The sequence below is a fragment of the Athene noctua genome, chromosome 1 (genome assembly GCF_965140245.1).
Source record: "Athene noctua chromosome 1, bAthNoc1.hap1.1, whole genome shotgun sequence".
NCBI lineage: Eukaryota > Metazoa > Chordata > Aves > Strigiformes > Strigidae > Athene > Athene noctua.
In genome coordinates, this window is record NC_134037.1 from 205,572,017 (window position 1) to 205,590,689 (window position 18,673).

At 39.6% G+C, this 18,673-nt stretch overlaps 1 protein-coding gene across 6 annotated transcripts in view; it reads right to left on the reverse strand.

The window, feature by feature from the left end:
* Window positions 1-18,673, reverse strand: part of PCCA (propionyl-CoA carboxylase subunit alpha) — a 284,928-nt gene that overhangs the window by 1,517 nt on the left and 264,738 nt on the right. For 5 of the 6 annotated variants that reach the window (XM_074910938.1, XM_074910964.1, XM_074910949.1 and 2 more), the window contains 2 exons: window positions 14,758-14,898; window positions 2,263-2,340 (listed from right to left, as the gene is read on the reverse strand). In XM_074910938.1, coding sequence (XP_074767039.1) covers window positions 2,263-2,340; window positions 14,758-14,898 — 219 coding nt within the window. Of the gene's footprint in view, window positions 1-2,262; window positions 2,341-14,757; window positions 14,899-18,673 lie in introns of those variants that run through there. The other variant, XR_012633969.1, reaches the window with a different exon arrangement.

An 18,673-nucleotide genomic window follows, 5' to 3' on the forward strand; every position in this document is an offset into this window, starting at 1 on the left:
TTCCCGAGTCTCAATCTTTCAAGAGATGAAAGCAGTGTGAAAAATATTCTACTTCCTTCTTTTCTTTTTCTACAAAGCCAAGGTTCAGCAAGCATTGTAGCTGACTAGTGTTTCAAACCCCCCCAGTGACTTTTGACATGCAGAGGGGCCAGCCCCTCATTCTGACCCACGCACAGCTGTCCCGGAGGAGACAGGAGGCAACGCCAGTTCCTCTCCATCTTTCCCTCATTTGTAAACCACCTGCAGCTGGAATAAACTCCAAGTAAATAAAAACAAGCCATTTTTTCTCACAATTACAAACAGGAAGATGGGGTTTGATGCAGAAAAGGAATTCAGCTGGGAATGCAAATGGGAACATCTTCAAGCTGAAGGCAAACGAACTGAGTTTCAAAACACAGCTTCAAAACATCAAAACGTGGACTAACAGCCAGTGTCAAACATCCCATTCCTGTGGAGGGGCCAAGTTATTTTAGCACTCAGCCCCATGACTCTGCACTGCAGAACAGAATGAATTATGTTTAGCAGCTTCATTTCTACATATCCCAAATCTTTCTTGCTTTTTCAAATTCTTAAAATTCTAAAGATTCCACGTAGTTGCTTATTATTAAAACGGAAACATCAAGGGGACATTGCAAGGTGCACGTTGGGCCCACTGATGGCCTGTGCACCATTCACATCCCACTTCGAAGGATTAATAAGCCAAATGTGGGGTTTAATGTGGCATCTGTATAGAGTGAGTGGGAGATATTTATTATTGTGAGAGGTACAAGCAGGATTTTAAGAAACAGGCCCACGGGCTGCAGCACACCTTGGTGGGAAAGGGAAGATTAAAGTAAAAAATAAAAAGGGGTGGGTGGGAGGGGGAATGGCATTGTAATTACAAATACTCACTAGGTAAAATCAGTGGATGCAAAGAGCAGCAATAAGGGGTTAAACAAAAGAAGCAAGGATGAAAAAATAAATACCAGGGAATATTAATCACATGAGAAAAAAATATACAGGAATTAATGCATGAAAGAAAATAACAAAGTGGCAATGTTAGAGCAACAGGAGAAAGTACATTCCCCCTGTCAGCAATTTTTTTTCCTCGAGACCCAATTTTGCACTAGACACACTGGAAGAGGCAAGCCCCAGGTCCCAGTCTCAGTGACAATTTTAGTGCTGTGCCAAATAATCCTTTCTTGTAAACACACAAACAGTCCTTGGCATAAAGACCCATCTTGAGATCTCAGTGAATCTTGCCAGTGACACCCCAGAGCGTCAGGCTCCTTGCTGCCTCCCTCTGGGCTAAGGGATCTCGCATTGGGTTTTGTTTTGCTATTTTTAATAACAAAATGGCAGTGCTTCAGGGAGAACAGAGGGGCCTATCCCCAGGCAGAAAAGGGCTTGGCCATGCTAAGAAATATGAGAATATATAATCCAGAACTTTGGCAAGGACTGTGACTAGCGACTCCTCAAGAATGACTCTGTTCTCCCTTTGAAAAGGGTGGATCAGGGGCCCGTGTCTCGATGATCGTTTCAGACTGTGAATTATAATCTGGCACAGGGATGCTCTGAGGCCCTGATTTAGGGGGCTGACAGTCCCCAGACCAGATGGGGTTTAAGGCATGCCCCTGTCATAGAAGCTTAACCAGTTCCTTGCCCAGAGTGCTGGTTTTGGTGCATCCTGTGCTGCAGGAGGAGAGTCCCAGTGCAGGGGCTGCAACACTGGTCCCCCTAGAAGCAAGACACCCCAATTCACAGCCTTGCAAAGCTTAACACATTTGCAGATCTAGGCTTCATATTTAACAGTCACAATAATAAAAAAATTGCTTTTCTCATCTTCCTGCAAAAGCACTTTCTATGCCTTGTTCTGAGTGGTTTTTTAATGTCAAAATGTTTGCCATTAATGAATTAACTGGCAAAGAGATCTCTCTTCTTCAGTTGCTCTCTGGAAAGACAGAATCTGGAGAAATGGTCTGCAACACCTTTCAATTCAACTTGGCATTGTAACATCATAGAAAACAAATCATTTAGGAGTAAAAGTGTTATATGAATTTCTGAAGCCAGTAAAACTATTTCCTGCTGTGCTATCTAAGGCTCAGAACTACGTAACAGCATTCACAGCAGATGCAAATGTTAAAAATTAAAGACACCTCACTTCGAAAGACTTGCAACAATCAAACTTAATTCCTTAACAACCAGAATCCTCCTTTTTTCCTTTTCAAATTCTATCCTATTTGACAAGCTGCATATGGTTTTAAGTGACCCAAGGTAGCTTACCTTGCCTGTTTTAGCAGCAATCATACTGTTCTGCATTTTCATTGCTTCAATTACACAAATCTCTTGACCTTCCGAAACCTGGTAAAATTAAAGCAGTACAAAATGAGGATAGAGGATTTGAAATTCTCTAAGTGCATGTGATTCTTCTGCCACAAAGACTTCGGTGGCACAAGTCAGCTACACAGTCACGACACAACACAATCACAAATCACAGTTGCTTGCAACAAAACTGGCAGCAAAATAGGGAAAAAAGGAACCACCTGCTTAAAACTATCACTCCAGACAAACCTGAAAGGTTCCTCTCCCATCTCAACCATTCAGCTCCAACTTCTACAGTTCAAATTTCGCATCCACCACAGTTCATCAATTAAATTCACAGCAAAATTTAATTTGTGCAGTTTTAGCCAGGGAGCCTTTGCTTTGCTTCCCTGGCTCAGATCCCATGGATACTAATCCTGATTCAGAAGCCAAAAGTTTCTTGGCACATGTCCAGGGGAGCACGGGCTGGAAGCTCTGGCAATACCCAACGGGCTAATTCGGAGCAGAAAGTCACACCTCTGCACATGGCAGCATCCTGAAGGTGGCTGATGACTTCGGACTGATGGGAAGGGAGCACGCCTGTGAGGAACCACCACCTCTCATCCACAGGGGAGGCATCACAGAGGCAAAACCATAATTTTCACCACAGCTGATAGCGCTTAAAGGAAAACATTCAAGTCTCCTCTTTCTGCTTGTTTGCACTCTGCAAACAGGCACGCGCAAGCTCAAGGGCTCCAGTAATCCACTGGGCTTCTCTGCTGGGCTCCCTGTGCCTCCCAGTCGGATTCTCTCTCCAGTGCTTTGGACCACGCTGTGCCAAAGAAACAGCTGCTCAGGGCAGAGGGGGGTTGCCTATACATGAGGGGAAAACAACAGGATTCAGGATTTATCCCTCATGTAACCCAGCGATCAGCCAGTCATCCCACACAGACAATGTATGCCAGAGAGGGAAGGGTGCTAGGCCCTACATGTCAGTATTTAGGATTTGTGCAGGTACAGCCCTCTAGGATGCCTGGCTCTGAGTGCTCACTGCAAATCTTTTCATCTTTTGCAGATGTAGTCTGCCATTCACTCATCGTCCCAGCAAATGTGGGAATTTCACTCTGATATCAAAGTTTCATTAAAGAAGGTAATTTGAGACCTGCAGAGATCTGGTTTATACGTTGTTCTATGTGCCAGTGCCCTCAAAATGTATTTGTTTATATATATGTACACACAGATATATTTCTCTAAATACATGTAAAATGAATAATACATCTTTAAGGACAAGTGTGTACCACTTTGGAGGAATATACTGTCTAAAGACAGGTGTGAAGTCAGAGATCAAGTGCATATTGAAGTACATTCCGAAAATTTAAATAAAGCTTTTTTTCTAAAGCGTGCACTAACAAATGACTGAAAAACATCAATGGCTGCCTATGGCTTCTGATCAAGACAGAAAAAAAAGATGTTATATTAAAAGGTGCTCACACACCCTTTGTCCAACAGAGTGCCAACAGCAATATGACAGGCTTTTGGGGCTAAATCAGGAAAATATTTGCTATGGGAACATGGTGTACTAACCGGATACAGAGAATAACCAACACCCAACACTTGCAGAAATTCCATCCTGAGCTTCAGGCAAGCATTTAAGTCATTAGCAGTGTCAAATTCGTGAATAGTATCAAAGACTTGTTCTCTGTCCCCAGTTACTTCCCCTCTATTCCCTCTCCCCATCTTTTGTCTCCTTCCTTCCACACCTGCTGTTCTGCCTGTAACCCTGTCCCAACAGCTCTTTACTTCCTCGCTTCTTTTCCTCCTCTTCTCCCTATCTCACTGCTCAGCTTTTCTTCTGTCTCATCTGAACTTCCCAGGCATTTGTGAGGATAAGACGAAGCTATGAATATCTACTTCTGTATTAAAAAAAAAAAAAAAAAAAAAAAAAAGGAAGAATGTTGGAGGGGTTTTTTTAATAGCCTATTTCAGAAAGAAATTTGTCCACCCTCTGGTTAAACTCAGCTATGAGAGCACCAAGAACATGGGCCTCTAAAGGTTGATGAAGACTGAGATGCTAAGGAGTACAGATCTGAATTAAGTGGCCTATTTTCAAGGGCACAAGAAACTCTTCCCTTGAGCCTCAGTGAGATTCAACTGTAACATGGCTTCATCAGGTGGATGGCATGCCAATGAACCAGTTAGCCATTATTTAAACAGAGTTCTGGAAATACATCTGCTGGAAAAGTACAGAATTGTCTCTAGATCTTAAGTGCAACACTAACATGCCAGGAAGTATTAGGGGTTGAGAGATGGAAATGTCTCCTCCGCCTTCCCCTTTTCTGAAAAATAAATTTTTGTGTTTTATATAATATCTGCTGGGTTGATGACAAAGGAAGGGCTGAGAAGGAAATACCTCCCCCAACCCACAAAATATATACACAAAGTATCCAGTTAACGTCTTGTCTTACTAATTTGAAAGAAAGGAGGCACTTTCAGCAGGTACCACATGTGAAAATGCTGTGTCAGTACTTCTGATGATGTGCAATTTGTTGAAAATTACCTTGGTGAAAGTGTCACTTAAGCAAAGAAGTTTAATGACTGTTCTTATGTTAAACCTTTACAGCTCCACTCATTGTGTTGCAAAGCAACAAATCCTAAAATTAGGCACTTGTATCTCTCTTTTCTCTTTTTCAGTCTTTTGGGCATTGTCCAATTTCTTTCATTCCATAATTGCATGTATCCTTTTGCCTGTTATTTAGCCTGCAAATGAAAACTGCAGTGATGTGTACAAGTTCTTGCTTTTTAACTTATTTAAGGATTGATTTGGACCATTTTTAATGTTGCATTTTCATCATATAATTTATTTCATTCAGTGAATGGTAAACCAATGTAAACCACCATCTTATTTAGAGAGGTCTCAGTGATGACCCAAATCTGTCAAAACAGGCAAATAAAATCAAACAAAAAATCTGATGGATTGGAACCAAGTGAAATATAAAGGCTCCTTTTCTTAAATTAAACTTGGGTATCTTTCTCACAGAGCTATGCTACAGACAAATCTACCTTTACATTGTTTGAAACATCAAAATAAATGAGTGATTAACTATTAGACCTGCAGTCTGTATTTCAGTAGCTTATTTCTGCATGGAGTAGTTCAAAGTGGCTGTTCAGTTTTGTTCTCCACAGAGTGAAAAGGAAAACAAAAGAAACCAGAGAGAAAGAAAGAAAGGAAAAGAAGAAAAAAATCATTGAAGAGGAGGGCGCTTAACGTCTCGAAGTTGCTAACAACTCTGATGTGAATTTGGGAACAGTCAGCAGCACTGTTTGAATAACTCGGGGACTGCATGGTGGTTGTTATGTCCTCTGGAGAAAAGGTTACACACAGGACAGGGAACTGTCTCCAGTCATTTCCTGACCAAGCAACTCACAACACGGGGTGGAAGCAGAATTTGAGAAGCAGCAACCCCGAGCTACTTTCATTGCACCTACAGGAGGACTGTAAAGACTAATTGCACTTACAGACAGGTCTCTTTAAAACTCAGAAACACAAAAAGACAACGCACACCCGAGGGCATTGCTGCCACGGGATCTTTGTGAATATGGTACACTTTCCTCAGACTTTTGTGCATCATCTGATGAAGACTTAATGATTTTGACAGGACGTCTTCAATGTTAGGCTTACAAAATGGTCACAAGCCCCACAAGTCTTTCTGATAAACCCAATCAGCACTGATGTATTCCCCCGCTCCCTGTCTAATTGGTGTAAAGTTTGCAGATCTGAATCCCCTATCTTTTATCCAGCTTGCTGCGTCCTCTCCTTTGACATGAGGTCAGGGTTCACATTCGCATCCGATTATCGAAGTGGCACTCATTAACCGGCAGCCTGCCTCGCACCAAAATGAGTTCGCTGGAAGGGGAACTCGGCCCATTTACTCAGCAGATTTTAGCATTTTAAGGAGGCCTGAATGTCACACAGTATTGCTACGTTTTGAGGAGTTTCAGACATCTCCAGCTGATGATTAATTGTGAGTGATGGGAAATAAAATCCAGTAAAGCCAGCTGCTTGCCATGGTCGGCAAAATTACTATAATGGATATAGGCTGCCAATTTTCCAGTTTTACTGGCAAGTCTTCCAAGTGTAATTAAGGGAAGTTATAAATGATATGGAAATCTATCAAGTCCCATTTATTTTCAGAGGACTCTTTCCCCTGAGACTTTTATCTTCAAGCTTATAGTTTGCTTTGTTGTGCTAATGATTTAAACCACTTCTTATTTCTGATTAAAGCCCCCAATATCCTTCATAAGAAGTTAGATCCACTTTATTCAGAAGGATTTAAAGAAACAGAACCCTCTTTAAAGTTGTGTTTGTTAACTGTACGGAGCTCTTGCTTCCTCTGTGGATGCACAACAGAACATCCTCCATCTTATGCACCTCGCTACTGTCTAGATTTCTGCGTCTGACAAATTCTGGGGATTGGGAAGGATCTGGCAGGGGGCAGGGAGGGAGGGAGGGTGGAAAAAGAGGAAAAATATAAATTAAAAAAAAAAAAATCCACCCTCAACAAACCCCCAACTTCCCTCCAAATCCTAAATCCCTGAAAAACAAAGATTGTAGATGCTGCCTTAGAAGCTGGGCATTTAGCACAGGGTGGTGTTGCTCACTAATGTTGTTTGATTTGGAATAAAAGCATGAAAATGATGTGCAAAGGCCTAAAATTGGAGATGTAAAGGATGACTGCACAGTATTCCATTTCTCAATTTCATCCTTCAGAGCCACAAAATGGGGGTGATACAGTTACTGGATGAGATTTACAGTAACAGCTGTGGTCTTCCCACACAAGGGAGGACCTTCTAATGGGCTAAGGTCTGTTTTGAACAGACGGGGAGTAGCAAAACAAGGTTCCCTATTAAGGGTGTGCAGTAATATTCCTGATAAAGAAAATGAGTAGTGGTAGTCAGATTGCTTTAAGAGACCTAAATCTCCTCTTGCTGTCCAAAAAAAAAAAAAAAAATAGAGCTATTTTAGAAAATGCTAACTGCTAAATAAATGAAGGACATGTAAATGTAAGGGTTTGGTTTTTTTTCTTAATCTCTTCTCTACGAACTGTAAAGAATGCATAGGAACCAGTGCCAGGGGCATATGGCTTTCTCCTGTGCTGAACATTCATACAAAAGACAGGTTCATCAGTCATTGGAGTATCTGGATAAAAAATTAGCTCCTGATGGATGGTATTTAGAGCTTACCTGCTGCTAGTACATTACCAGAGAAACACAGGTTTTGAAACCCACATGACATTAGAAACTGCAGACCATGAAATACCCCACGTGCAAGCGCGCTCATAATGTACGCCAGGTTATACAAAATAAGAAATAAGCTATTTAAACCCTCTGCCTAAAATTGGGCCCGCTGCAAGGAACCCTGGGTCAGCCCTACACAGGCCAATTAATGCACAGCATCTGCTGTATAGAAGCCGTGCATGAAGCACTTCCGAATGATTTCAGCAATTAAAAGAAAACTGTTTCCTGCCTGTTCTGACAGCAACTGTTTCAATGCAAGAGTGAGCACCAAATCATTGTGTGCAGCTGAAAAAATTAAGTCTTTTTTTTTTTTTTTTAATCTTGTGAAAAGGGGGTGGGAGGGATGAAGATTTCTTACGGAATCGGATCGTTCTTTTGTTGTCCGACATTCTGTGTTTTTCTGCCAAATTAGACAGAAGGCTCCGAGGGTTTACGGGGCCCTCTACAGTATCACCTTCTGGTGCACCGTGGCTCCCTAAAAAGATGGATCAATATCAACCCTGCTGATTTGCCTACAAAAGTGAAAATCCCTCAATTACATTTTTAAGACCATTATATTTAGAACACAGGTGCTCTGATGCGTAACATTTTTAAGGCTCTCGGAGCTGAAGAGAAAAAAACAATGACAGCCCCAAGCAAAAACAATCTTAGGTTTGGTTAAAAGTGAAGTGAGAATTGGATTTTATTGATATCTCCTTTCTCAGCTTTGGGGAGACATCAGTAAATATCCCTTGCAATTTCCACTATGCTACGACTTGTGTCCCTGTTAAGCCTTGTAAGAAGGGACAATGCAAGACAGTGCCATATGAAATCCAGTTACCGTCTCTTAAAGCCTTCTACAAAATAATTACAAAAATTCATCTTGTTTATGCCTGTGTAAAACCACCAAATAGTGAATTAAGTATGCATTCACTATCTAAAACCCTTATGAAGATACTGGGATTTTTGTTTGTTTGTTGTTTAAACTTAGTCCATGCTGGTATCATTCCCTTCCCAGATTTTTTTCTCTCTGACTTGACAATCTGGCAGCAAGCATCCAACAAGAAAACAAATCAAGAGGAATTGGATGAGCAGCAATTGAAATTCCCTGACATTGTCCATTACCATGTAAAATAATTAGTGCAGGTTTTCCCTTCTTTCCAAATTAACTTTGAAACCAGAGCTACAGAGCTGCAAATATAATTAGCGGCAATTAATAGTACTTGACAAATCATTGTTAAAAACTTTTTTTGCCACACTCCTTTAACAAATGAATCCAAAGATAGCACATCCCAAATTTTGTGACCTCTGACTCACCAAAGGTCAGTGATGTCCCCCTGACAGCACTCAGCACTGGTCACTGCACTCTCACTTATCCAAAACACACTTCCCCAACCGCTTCCGAGACCCCAGCGTGTTGGGGAAGTGATACACAGGCAGAGCACTCCTGGGGGCATTCTTGTGCTACTCAGCACAAGGTAAGGCTTAGTTTCCATCACACCAATCTTTATCAGTCACAACTTTTTTAGTAACGGCTAAAAAGTTGCTTATCATTTGAAAAGGCAAAGCACACCAATAAAAAAACAAACAAAAAAACCCACACAAAAAACCCACAAAAAAACCCCAAAACAAAACAACAAAAAAACCCCCGAACAAAAACCAGACTATGAATTCTTTGCAAAGGATGGTAGCATATTTCCCCTAGGAGGAAACTCTAATAATATTGACTACTTGTACCTCATCATCAGAATAGGATTTCATTCTTAATTACACCCTACTTAAACACAAATCTTAAGACTGTGCAACTGCATAAAGATATAGAAGAAAAATCAATGCAAGTCAAATATAAAAAATTACATAAATATGTTATGAGCGATTACTTTAGTTAAGGAGTTTTTAATGTAACTACAGTTACTACTTGAAGCCTCATGTTATAAGAATGGTGAAGTATTTTAATGCCTTTACTCTTGAAATTTCACAACTGTGAAAATGTTTTCATTTCCTGTTTGCCTATATTTTCTTCCCCACCAAAAACAGACCCTAAAAAATTATTTAATACATAGAATCATAAAAACCACATGAGGTTTGTAACCACATTTGGTCAAGTTTGCAAACTACCTTTAACTGAAAAATGCAGTTTATATCTGCTCTGGGAACACTGAAGAACAAGAGAGAGGAAACAAGGGGAAAAGGGAAAGAAAAAGGAAAAAAAAAAAAACCAAAAACCACAGAAAAGGTTCACACACAAGAGAAAAATCGTACTTAAATTTAAGAATGTCTTACTAAATTATTGATACCATATTTGTCTAAATAAAATGTGAAACTGTTACTTAAGCAAATATATTTTTACTGTTTTTCCTGGTTATTTCTCAGTTATAAATATATATTTTTTTTTTTTTTAGATTTTGAGGTCTGAATGGCAAATATGATTTAAAACAACACACAACTGACTGATGGCAACAGGTAACTTTTATAACTTCACCATTTCTTTCACAAGAATGAACGATGTAGTGAGAAACAGAATTTAGGAAGCTGTTTTGGTTTGTATTTTAGTAGTGAGCATTTCAGCAGTAGAGGTCAAGCAAAACATATCTTTTCCCATAGCAAGAACTTTCCGAGGCTTATGAAATGGAAAATTATGGCGAAAGGCTTTTTTTTAAAAAAACTATTCTTTTAAAGAATAACAAGAGAAATTGAAATAACATGCAGACAACTGAACTGGAAGAGGAATGCAGTTTAAAAGGACTGGAATGCAGTTTAAAACATCTTCCTTGGTTGTTTTTAAAATGTGGAATCACTGACAGTAATGTGTTTTGTAAGTTATGCAACTAAATAAGCTTTTATTTACTAGGTTACCCCCTTTTGAAATTACTGAGATAATTAGCATATACATTTAACAGCTGACATCTTAGGAGAACAAAACCATCCCATGCAGTATCAGTACCCGTGGCTACACAAGCATCAATTTGAAATCACAAGAAATTTTAATATGAGAAAAGTCCATTTAAAGAGTGGTTTGAATGATGATAACTTCCAAAACCTGGGGTAATCTTGAATTACTGGAAAGAGAGGAAATTTAGAAGCTTAGGTAAAAATAATTAACTGTCCTCTTCTTTTAACCGAAGTCCTACAAAAATTCAGGAACCCTGGGGTGTTTAATCCAGAGGTGCTTTCCTTTTACATATTTATAGATGGAGGAATCATTAAAGTGATTTAGGATACCACTAATGGTGTTAGTTTATTGACCAACACTTGGCTTAGTAATGCCACCTGTTCTGACTTAGTTAATTAAAAAACAACGAACAGAAAACATACAGCTAAAAGAAAAATCTTCGCATTTCTAACAGAAAACAGAAAATGCAAAAAACTATGTTCATAGGCAAAAATATAGCAAAGGCTACAAGGCAATCAGGACAGTTAGTATCTTTTTTTGTTTCTGTGGACAGTTTAGACTACCAAAGTTGGAATCAGTTGTGGGAGCACTTCATGTGGCTTGCTTTAAATGGGGTACAACAGCATTGCTTTACCTGTTCAACCAATAGGATCTTGGGCTTTCCTTGCTCCTGCAATTTCAGTGCACAGAATCCTACATGCACAAAAATCAAGCCAAGCAACTCAAGACAAAGAAGAAATATTTGCAAGTGCCTGCCTATTTCTTGCCCTCTAAGCAAAGCAGTGAATTTGTGTAGCTTTAGTAGGTTTTTATGGTGCTGCATTTGTGGTAGTTGTGGTGAGATTAGAACCACGTGCACTGCCATCTCCACACTCTGGCATAAAAATGCTGTGGTGTCCTAGCAGGGCTGGCTTGTTCTGCCATCGCTGTCAGCAGAAACAGAACGAGTCCCCTGTCTGGACTCTTGAAGCCCAGTGGCTTCTCTGGCCCTTGGCACCATGGCGAACCAAAATGTAACTCTCCCAAAACCAGATTTTATTCTAATGCACACTCATTATTAACAACGGATAACAAAATAAACATGCAAACACCCTTACCATCCTAAAATGGATATTTCCTATATAACGTGACTGTGTTATCATGAGGAATGTAAGCTAAATTTAAATCTTCTTTCCCTAAACAATATTAACCTCCTTTCCAGTCGGCCACATTTCAAATTGTTTTGCTGTTTATGTTGCTTTCTGCTTCTGAGCACCTTCATTGTGTTTCCAGGAATAATTGAGTGACAACTAATTACAGTCTTCTGATCACATGAAGGAAAATAAAGAAAGTAGAAAGTAACTAAAAAGCTAAAAAAATTGGCAGCATCACAAGTTCTGCTTCTCCCTAAATGACTTCCCCACTGTGTTACTAAAATCTATAGACCATCTCACAGACAAAAAAAAATAAATTCCTTGCATATGCAATATCTTTTGGCAAAAATGAATAGAAAACCGCTTATCAGACCAGCTTGATAGAGGATGCTCACACAACCTTCTACCCGGCTTGATCAGACCAAAGTATTTTTCAGCAACAGCAGTCAAACGAGAACACTATGCTTCAAAGAAAAACAATGATACATCGAGTGAGGAAAACTAATGCAGAGATCAGCGTCGCCTTGTCATTTGGCTAAGGACACACAGAGAGGGACTAACAAACACCATATGCTTTACCTGACCGGGCGTGATGCCCTATAGCTGAACCGCAGGCAATAAACACGAATTTGCACGTGTGGCAGCCATTCAGACAAAACCGCGATGGCCCTCTCTAGGAGTTTCTTTACCTTTTGTAAAGTTACACCTGAAGGAAGGGTAGAGCAGCCCAGCTCCCTGTGTTACCGACCGCTCTGAGAGCACCTCTGTGAGCGCAGCACTGTTGCAGGGACTGTGCAGCACGAACACCATTTAGCACAGACCACAGGTTAGGAGAAAACCATCTCAGAGCAGCTAATAACTGGGCAGCTTTACTGCTAGCAGCAGCAACACCTGAGTGGAAGGATGGGCAGCTACCTTGTGCTCTCCCATTTTTCAGCTGTGCTGTTTTCACACGCCATGCAAATTTGAGCTGCCCAAACCCAGGTGCAAACACAGAATAGTAGCTATTTAAATTCCCATTTCTCCAGCACACTAAAGAAATCAAGACTTTTCCCAAGCAGTGCAACAAAAAGAGCTGTATTTATCAGGCAGCTACAGTCCCCTGCCCATCACGCCTTGAACAGCTGTAGTGAGTGAGACGGTTTCTGACGGACAGCCAAGACGTGTAATCTGAATCACACCATCCCACTGCTTATTCAGTGCCGATAGCTGATGCTACCCTCATCTCGCTCACTGGCTTGCTTTTTTTTTTAACGTTTTGACACTAGTCCTGAAAAGGAAGGATTTAAGTTAAACCCTTTTCAATAACGCAAATGTGTTTTTGCAATTAAAGCCACACAATTAGCATTGACAAGCTCAGGTCAGCAGAACACAGATTATGTCGTTCAAATGCTCTGCCACTCAGTCCCTCCAGCAAAAAGCTGCGGGAGAGGAGAAAAGGAAAAAAAATCTCCACACATTATTTAACAACTTGTGCTCTGATGCACTGCACCACTTGTGGATTTGTGGAGAGAGTTTCATTTATTTATTTACTTAAAATCCCTTTGGCTCTGGCCTCCTTCTCCACTGCTTCTATTCCTTCAAGACAACAAAAACTATTTTTCAAGGCAGGAAGGCTGGTAACATTTAACAGAATTAACTTCTCAGAAAAATTTTAAATTTGAAAAGGCTCAAAATCCTTGCCTTAAAACTGTTTCCTTTCATTCTTCCCCAATAAAAAAAGTATTTGCTTAAGATCTCCCTCACTCAGCCACTCATACTGCACAGACATAGAAATCACAAATTTCTCTGTCCATGCGATGACACAGTGATTCATTTTAATTGAATACTGCTGGTTTTAAAGGTATAAACAGGGTGTGTGCGCATGTACGTCACAAAACCAGAAAGCTGTGTAGAAGCTGAAATGATTTCTCTCTTGATTTTTACTCAGCCGTACTTAGTTGTTTTCTCAGAAATGTCTTGATTTCGTTAATACAAACATTTGCACCTACAGATCTTTAATATTAACATGATGACTCCCTTCTCTCTGTAAACACATAGAAACAACCACATATTCTAAAACTAAAAGTGGCATCATAGCAAAATTTAAGCACACAAATCACTTTACCAGCATGATTGATGACCATCACATAGTAAGTGCAGTGCCAATTCTGGACTTGAGATCTTGATCTTATTTTCTACATCATCTCTCAAAAAAAATCTATTTCATTGTCATAAATTGTGAACTCTGTGACTAAAGCTTCCTGTTTGTATCTAAGTGCCACATACATGTTTATGGCATCATTTAACTGACAATAATACTTTAAAATTAATCAGCATGATCTGATTCAAATATTCCTGGGTCTGCATCACTCTATTGCTTTCAATGGTTAGGAGAGATAAGGACCCCAACCTTAGTAATAACATGTGATACAATGGGGTAGAATTTCATATGAAGTTGAGTTCAAGCAGGTGTTTATATGTAGCTCTAAAAGACTGTATGTACATTTGGTTCCAGCTCAATGCGAAGTAAGCAACACTGGAAAACCTCAGGACAACAGCAGCACATTCTGTTGCCCTTCTGTATGCAAAGTTCATTCCTTATGCAGGACAAGAGGATTCCCGTAAGAGACTGGGAATTCCCAGCATGGAATTCCCAACTGAGGAAATTCATGTATCTTGCAACATGCTAACACAGGGATTCTTAACAACAACAAAAAAAAAAAAAAAAAGGGGAGGGGGAGGTGGAAAGGGAGAAAAAGAAAGTTAAATACCTATGCTGTGTCCCTTCTGCTTAGTAATATTTTCACTGATTCAGGGCAGAGAATCAACAATCCCCTCCTGCGAGCACTAAAAGCATATATATACTTAAGTATTCTTACATGCACGTATAGACACATACAGGTTTTTTCCTCCTGCCAAGGCATTTGTGATATAAAGCCAATCTATTTGTTGAGTTTCAGCTGTAGACTTGTACCCAGCTGAAAATTTTCCTCTTAAAGCCAGCTTAATTTGAATTGTGCTTCCTTATTAGTTTTTATAATTCAAATGAAAAGCAGCACGTATCCTTCAGCACACTTTATTCTATAGGTGATGTACATAAAAAAGCAACCTGTGACCTGTAGTTTCAGCTGCACCAAGGAGAAATTTGTGTGGAATATCTAATGAAAATGCAGATACATAGATCACATTTCTTACCGTGTCCCCAGGCTTGACAGAAACTGCCACCACTGCTCCAGGCATGGGAGATCTCAAAATGCTGGAGGTGTCCTCTGCTGCTTTCTCTGGCATGTACTTGCTCAGCTCAGCAGCAACCTTCGTCAGTATTTGTAATTTGTACTAAAGAATAGGAAGAGGAATGTTTTAGAAAACTGCACCTTGGTGAATTCCAGTCAATAATCTGCACTATTTTATGGCATGTTTTTATATAATACATCTGTTATCTGTTATTCACAGGAGTGTCTAAAAATCACTGTTTGAAATCTTTATTGAGAGTTTCATTTTCAGGATGTAGAAAGAAAAATATGTAACCCAAATCTGCAGCAATGAGCACATAAAAGGAAAGAATCCAGTAGTAGAGAAATGTCAGATTCATTTAAAAATTGAGGGTACAGAGGGGAGATACAAATTTTAAAAACAAATATCCTTATGCTTACTGCACATTAGTGGATAAGGAATATTGAGGGATTCATTTCCAGTGCTGTACTGAATTGGAAATTGACCTTTTGGGAAAGTCTACCAGATTTTCCAAGACATGATTGATTTTAAACATCATGTTTACTTTTTATCATGTATTTAATGTTTGAAGTCAATTACTTGCTTAGATTTTGCAATTAAACCATATCAAACGATTTTGATTCTGTTTTTTCATGCACCGGCAGAATGATGGAACATTGTGGTTGTACTGAATATACTTTATCTGTAATAAAAACTGTTTGGCAGCTGCTCTCTACCTTGAGGGGGGGGAAAAAAAAAAAAAAATAAAATGTTTTTTCTAGTATGTTTTATAGCAATTAGAAATGGAAAAGAATATGATGATCCTCAAGTGTCTGAGAGCATCCCTTTAAACAAAACCTTTCTGAAAACACGCATGTGTGTATGTACACTAATTTCGGCTCCAGGCTTTTAGCTTTTAAAAACTTGTAACCACTTTGACAGATAATTCACTGCACTCGGATGGCCTTCACGTTTGTCCCAGTGCACCTGAACGCCAAAAGCCAGTAGATGGCAGCAGGTCTCTGCGTGAAACTCCCGCCTCGCCAAGGCCAACCCAGTGAAGACCAGCACCACACTTCATCAATAATTTAAACAAAGGTTTTAATAATAAGCATTGGATGAACTGCATTTACAATTCAAATGCATATTTTGCTGATGTAAAGTTCAACACCTTGCTTTGAACAGTATGTTTTCCTCCAAAACAATTAGCTACTGTTTTATTAGCAATAAAACGTCTTTTCTTTTTTACACAGACAGAAAAAATCCGATATCCTTATGGTGAAGGTAAAGGGGGACTCTACCTTCTGCTTCTGTAGAGAGTAGAACAAGGTATTTAAAAATACATGCAAAAGGCAATTAACTCTGCAATGACATCTTTAAAAAGCAGCTTTCAAAGCCAAATTAAAAAAACGTAACAGAGGATTATCATTCCCCATAACTGGGGTTTGGACACACAAGATTACGTACAACGAACGGGTCAGCCGTTTAGTTAGAAATACTTTCTTCAAATGAGAAATACAAGCAAATGGTTAAATGAAACAATCCTCCACGACCACCCCAGTAAATGCAATAAAATGCGACAATATTCCCTGAAGCTGTAAGTGGCACCCAAAGATTTGAGAACCCGTTCACAAACATGTGCCTTGGTTACAACTGATGTGGCGCAGGGAAACCAGCACCATTTTGTATGCAAAAAGCTGCTTTAACTCCAAGCCTCCTGCAGGCATCATCATGACAATTAAAACCGTGGTGCTCGCGTTTTCCAACCCAAAATAAAGCTAGTTCTCCCCTCGCACAAGCGACTACATTCAACACAGAGTGCTCTGTGCAGTTTCTTTTTCTAGAAGTAAAGCGTGTTTGTGCGTATGTGTGCACCTATGCACACTTGTATCTATGCTGTGGGGAGAGGGGAGGTGATGCCTATAGGAGATTTGATGACATAAGTTGCAAATAGAATTGCAGCAGTGTGACAAGTCAAATAATAGCATCTTATGCATGTTTCTTTACTCTTGAGTGTCTGTTTTGCAATCAAGACATACAAGTGTCTGCCAGTTTCTGAAGGATATGATCCTTAAGTGAAATTACTGTGCAAATAAAAGCTTTTTACTCCTATTAAAATTCATCTGAGTCATAAGTGGCAAGGAAAAAAAGCTTGCAGAGTGTATTCTGCTGTCAATCTAATAAACATTCTGTGCAGAGGGACTATTTATCAAAGATAAATTGTACTTAAAAGTCCTTCATTAAATCTATGGGGGGGAATATAATTACACCAAATTGCACAGTTTCAGTATCCATGGCTAGTGTCTTCTTTGTACTCAGAGTTTGAAAATAAAAGAAAAAAAAAGAAAAAAGGAAGAACATAGAAATAAGTTAGATTTGTGGACTGTGTTGTTGCCTCTTGCAAGAGACTATTTTGATATGATTTGAAAGGATTGGGTTTAGATGTCATTTCGTTTTTTAAGCCACATATAACACTTCCGAGCTGCCCAATTTCAAAATTTCAACTTGAATTGAAAGCTAGACCTTCTGCATTCATCTAGGTTACAGTATTTCGCAGGGACTGAAATACATATTTGCTTATGTGCTCCACAACGTACAGTAGTGGGAGAAAAATCATGTTACTCAGTATGCTGCACTTTAAAGCTCAGTTCTCCACATCAAGTTAAAATATCCCTACTAAACATTGTTTTTACTATCTTTATAATTTTCATATCTTTTAGATTCCTTTCTCTGCAGGACTCCTGCTTTGCTTGGAGTGAGATGTAAGAGTCAGTACACTCAAAGCTTTAAAACGCAGGTCTTTGTTACTGATGAGCTGTTCCTTTTCCTTTTGTATTTGTTTATTGTTCTTTAGTCTGTTTGGGGGATAAGCAAGTTACTGTAATCAAAAAGTAAAAAATAACAACAGTAAACTTCTGGGGAAAGGCCTTTTTTGGTACAGTCAGTTCACAAATAACCTTTCAGAATAGAAAAAGTCAAAGACGCAAAGAAAGGTTCCTTCTTTAAGACTACCTTTGATGTATTTCTGCTGCTGGCTGGACCCCACTAAATACCCGCCTAAGTGTCCCTTTGCAATGCTCTTTCTTATCTCTCAGGAGGAGCTGTGCAGGGGGGGTGCAGGGGCCTGCTCACCTAACTGAGGTGCAGCCTGTGACTCCAGGAGAGCCACCAGACTCTGGAAGACCACGTCAAATAACACCTGCCCGTGCTGCTACAACAAAGACAATTAAGAATAGACCACATTTTTTCATTACGTGATTAACACTGCGGCTATGCCTTTGATTTCGTGAGGACAACGCTGAACGTACAACACAGAAGTTTTGATATCCTACCAACGGAGTGTGGACAAAGTTCAGGTTTTCTTCCTTTTATCCTCGGGAGAAGATGGAAGAAAGAAGGGGTGTAAATATGGGAAGGCTGTAAAGTCTGAGTTATAAATAAAGACCAGAAGGTTTCCACTGGCCTAAACCAGAAGAAACATCTGTCAGAGTCATAAATAGATTGTGGGTGGACTCTCAGAGCAAGGAAATCTGCTAGCCATCAGATCTGTTCTGATGAGTAGCTGTCACCAGCCACTACTTCACTCCGCAGGGTTTCAGAGCCTAATTCTGCCAGCCAAAGTAAAGTTAATAAAGAGGTACCCAAAAGGAGCCACACAGCTTTTGATGGCGTAGAAAACAGGTGTTTCTTTTCCACAAGATGGTTGGAGCCCACAATCAGTTGACAAAAATTATAGCAGAGAACAATGATGTTACTTAATAGTTTTCTAAGGGTAACAGTATCCTGTCCTACCTCTCCCACTAAATGAACTGGATGTTTATGTAATGCAAAACTCTTACAACCAAATCTCTGTGACAAAAAAAAAAAAAAAGAAGAAAAAAAAAGGTGTAATAATAGT